The sequence below is a fragment of the Corylus avellana genome, chromosome ca5 (genome assembly GCF_901000735.1).
Source record: "Corylus avellana chromosome ca5, CavTom2PMs-1.0".
NCBI classification, from domain to species: domain Eukaryota; kingdom Viridiplantae; phylum Streptophyta; class Magnoliopsida; order Fagales; family Betulaceae; genus Corylus; species Corylus avellana.
In genome coordinates, this window is record NC_081545.1 from 34,558,394 (window position 1) to 34,559,500 (window position 1,107).

At 30.6% G+C, this 1,107-nt stretch overlaps 1 protein-coding gene across 1 annotated transcript in view; it reads left to right on the forward strand.

Moving 5' to 3' along the window:
• Positions 1 to 872, forward strand: part of LOC132182227 (protein AGENET DOMAIN (AGD)-CONTAINING P1-like) — a 1,528-nt gene extending 656 nt beyond the window's left edge. The window contains exon 2 of the mRNA XM_059595417.1: positions 861 to 872. Coding sequence (XP_059451400.1) covers positions 861 to 872 — 12 coding nt within the window. The remainder of the gene's footprint in view (positions 1 to 860) is intronic.
• Positions 873 to 1,107: the final 235 nt, after the last annotated feature.

The window sequence follows — 1,107 nt, forward strand, 5'->3', positions numbered from 1 at the left end:
TAGTATTTATTTCTCACGTGATGGAAAATGTCCCATCATCCAAAGCCACACGATAACAGAGATTCAGAGAATCCTTTACATGGAAATCCATCGAAAAATTAGAATAAGGAGAAAGCTAGCCTAGCTAGGTTAAGGAAAAAAGAAAAGAAAAGGTTATTCCTATATATCAGTCTTCAACTTTTTGTTCCTTTTGGGTGAGCAGCTCTTGCTTCCTCCGTATCTAGTACGTTCCTCCTTATGTATTCACATTAAGGCCTTATTTGGTAAAAGGGTTGGAGTTGGCCTAGATACTATTCATCATCATTTCTCAAAAAAATCAACATCAAAACATTTTAACTTTTTCACTTTTTATATCAAATTATTAACTTTTTATTATTAGTCAAATAAAAAAAAATCACTACAAAACAAATTTTTTTCACTTTTCTATACTACTTTTTCATTTTTTTTTATATCAAACATTCTTATTTTTTTTCATATCAATCTACATCAACTACAGTGTCTAGGCCAACCCATTTACCAAACACCACCTAAATTGCAAATTTTAATAATTCTAATTGTGAAAAACATCACACCATATAAATATTGTAGAATCTGCAAAGTGGTCGAAAAAAGAAGTAATAAGAATTCGAAACTGCCTATAATTAATATTCTATTCGAACAGCTAACATTGCTAGCTAGCACACCATTTGGTTTATATTCATCTCGACCAAAGCAAATAAAATAAATACTATAATTTTTATTTATTTTTATATAGATTGATGTTCGAGTTTATTATAATTGATAAAATGATTAAGAAGATATATTCGACAAATAAATCATTAACTAATTAAATGATCATTTAATATGTTATGGATTTCTAGTCAAAGATGTAGGTAGTAAATAAAAGCACTCGATCAATAAATAAATGAATAAAATGCACCGATACCAAATGGAGCCGCCTGATATTTCTATATAAACCTATGTGCATGAATGCATTAGAGAGGAAAAGCAAAGTGTTATAGCAGCCAAATTCCAGCCCGAAAATGAGTCGCACTAGGTCCAAGAGACAGATGAGGGGCGCTGCAAATAGTGAAGAGCAGATGAAATTAATCTTTGAGCGCTGTGACA